At 63.4% G+C, this 243-nt stretch overlaps 1 protein-coding gene across 1 annotated transcript in view; it reads left to right on the top strand.

Annotated features, from left to right (window-relative positions):
* Nucleotides 1–240, top strand: part of ABHD8 (abhydrolase domain containing 8) — a gene marked incomplete at its 3' end in the record, with an annotated part of 630 nt that extends 390 nt beyond the window's left edge. The window contains exon 2 of the mRNA XM_010159415.1: nucleotides 9–240. Within this exon, the coding sequence (XP_010157717.1) occupies nucleotides 9–240 (232 nt within the window). The remainder of the gene's footprint in view (nucleotides 1–8) is intronic.
* Between the last annotated feature and the right edge of the window lie 3 nt (nucleotides 241–243).

Genomic DNA, 243 nt, shown 5'->3' with positions numbered 1-243 from the left:
CGCCGGGATGTGGCACGCGGGAAGCGGCCGCCGCTCCCGGCAAGCGCCGGAAGCGCAAACCCAAGAAAGTCGTCAACATCGACTGCAAGAAGCAGATCACGAGCTGCAAAGGGACGCACAGCGACGTGGTCCTCTTCTTCATCCACGGTGTGGGTGGCTCCCTGGACATCTGGAAGGAGCAGCTGGACTTCTTTACCAAGCTGGGCTACGAAGTGGTGGCTCCCGACCTGGCCGGCCACGGCT

This window comes from Eurypyga helias, unplaced genomic scaffold, assembly GCF_000690775.1.
Source record: "Eurypyga helias isolate BGI_N326 unplaced genomic scaffold, ASM69077v1 scaffold32449, whole genome shotgun sequence".
In the NCBI taxonomy this organism is placed as follows: domain Eukaryota; kingdom Metazoa; phylum Chordata; class Aves; order Eurypygiformes; family Eurypygidae; genus Eurypyga; species Eurypyga helias.
Note: the sequence above shows the minus strand (reverse complement) of the source record. Positions and strands in the feature narration are given on the sequence as shown.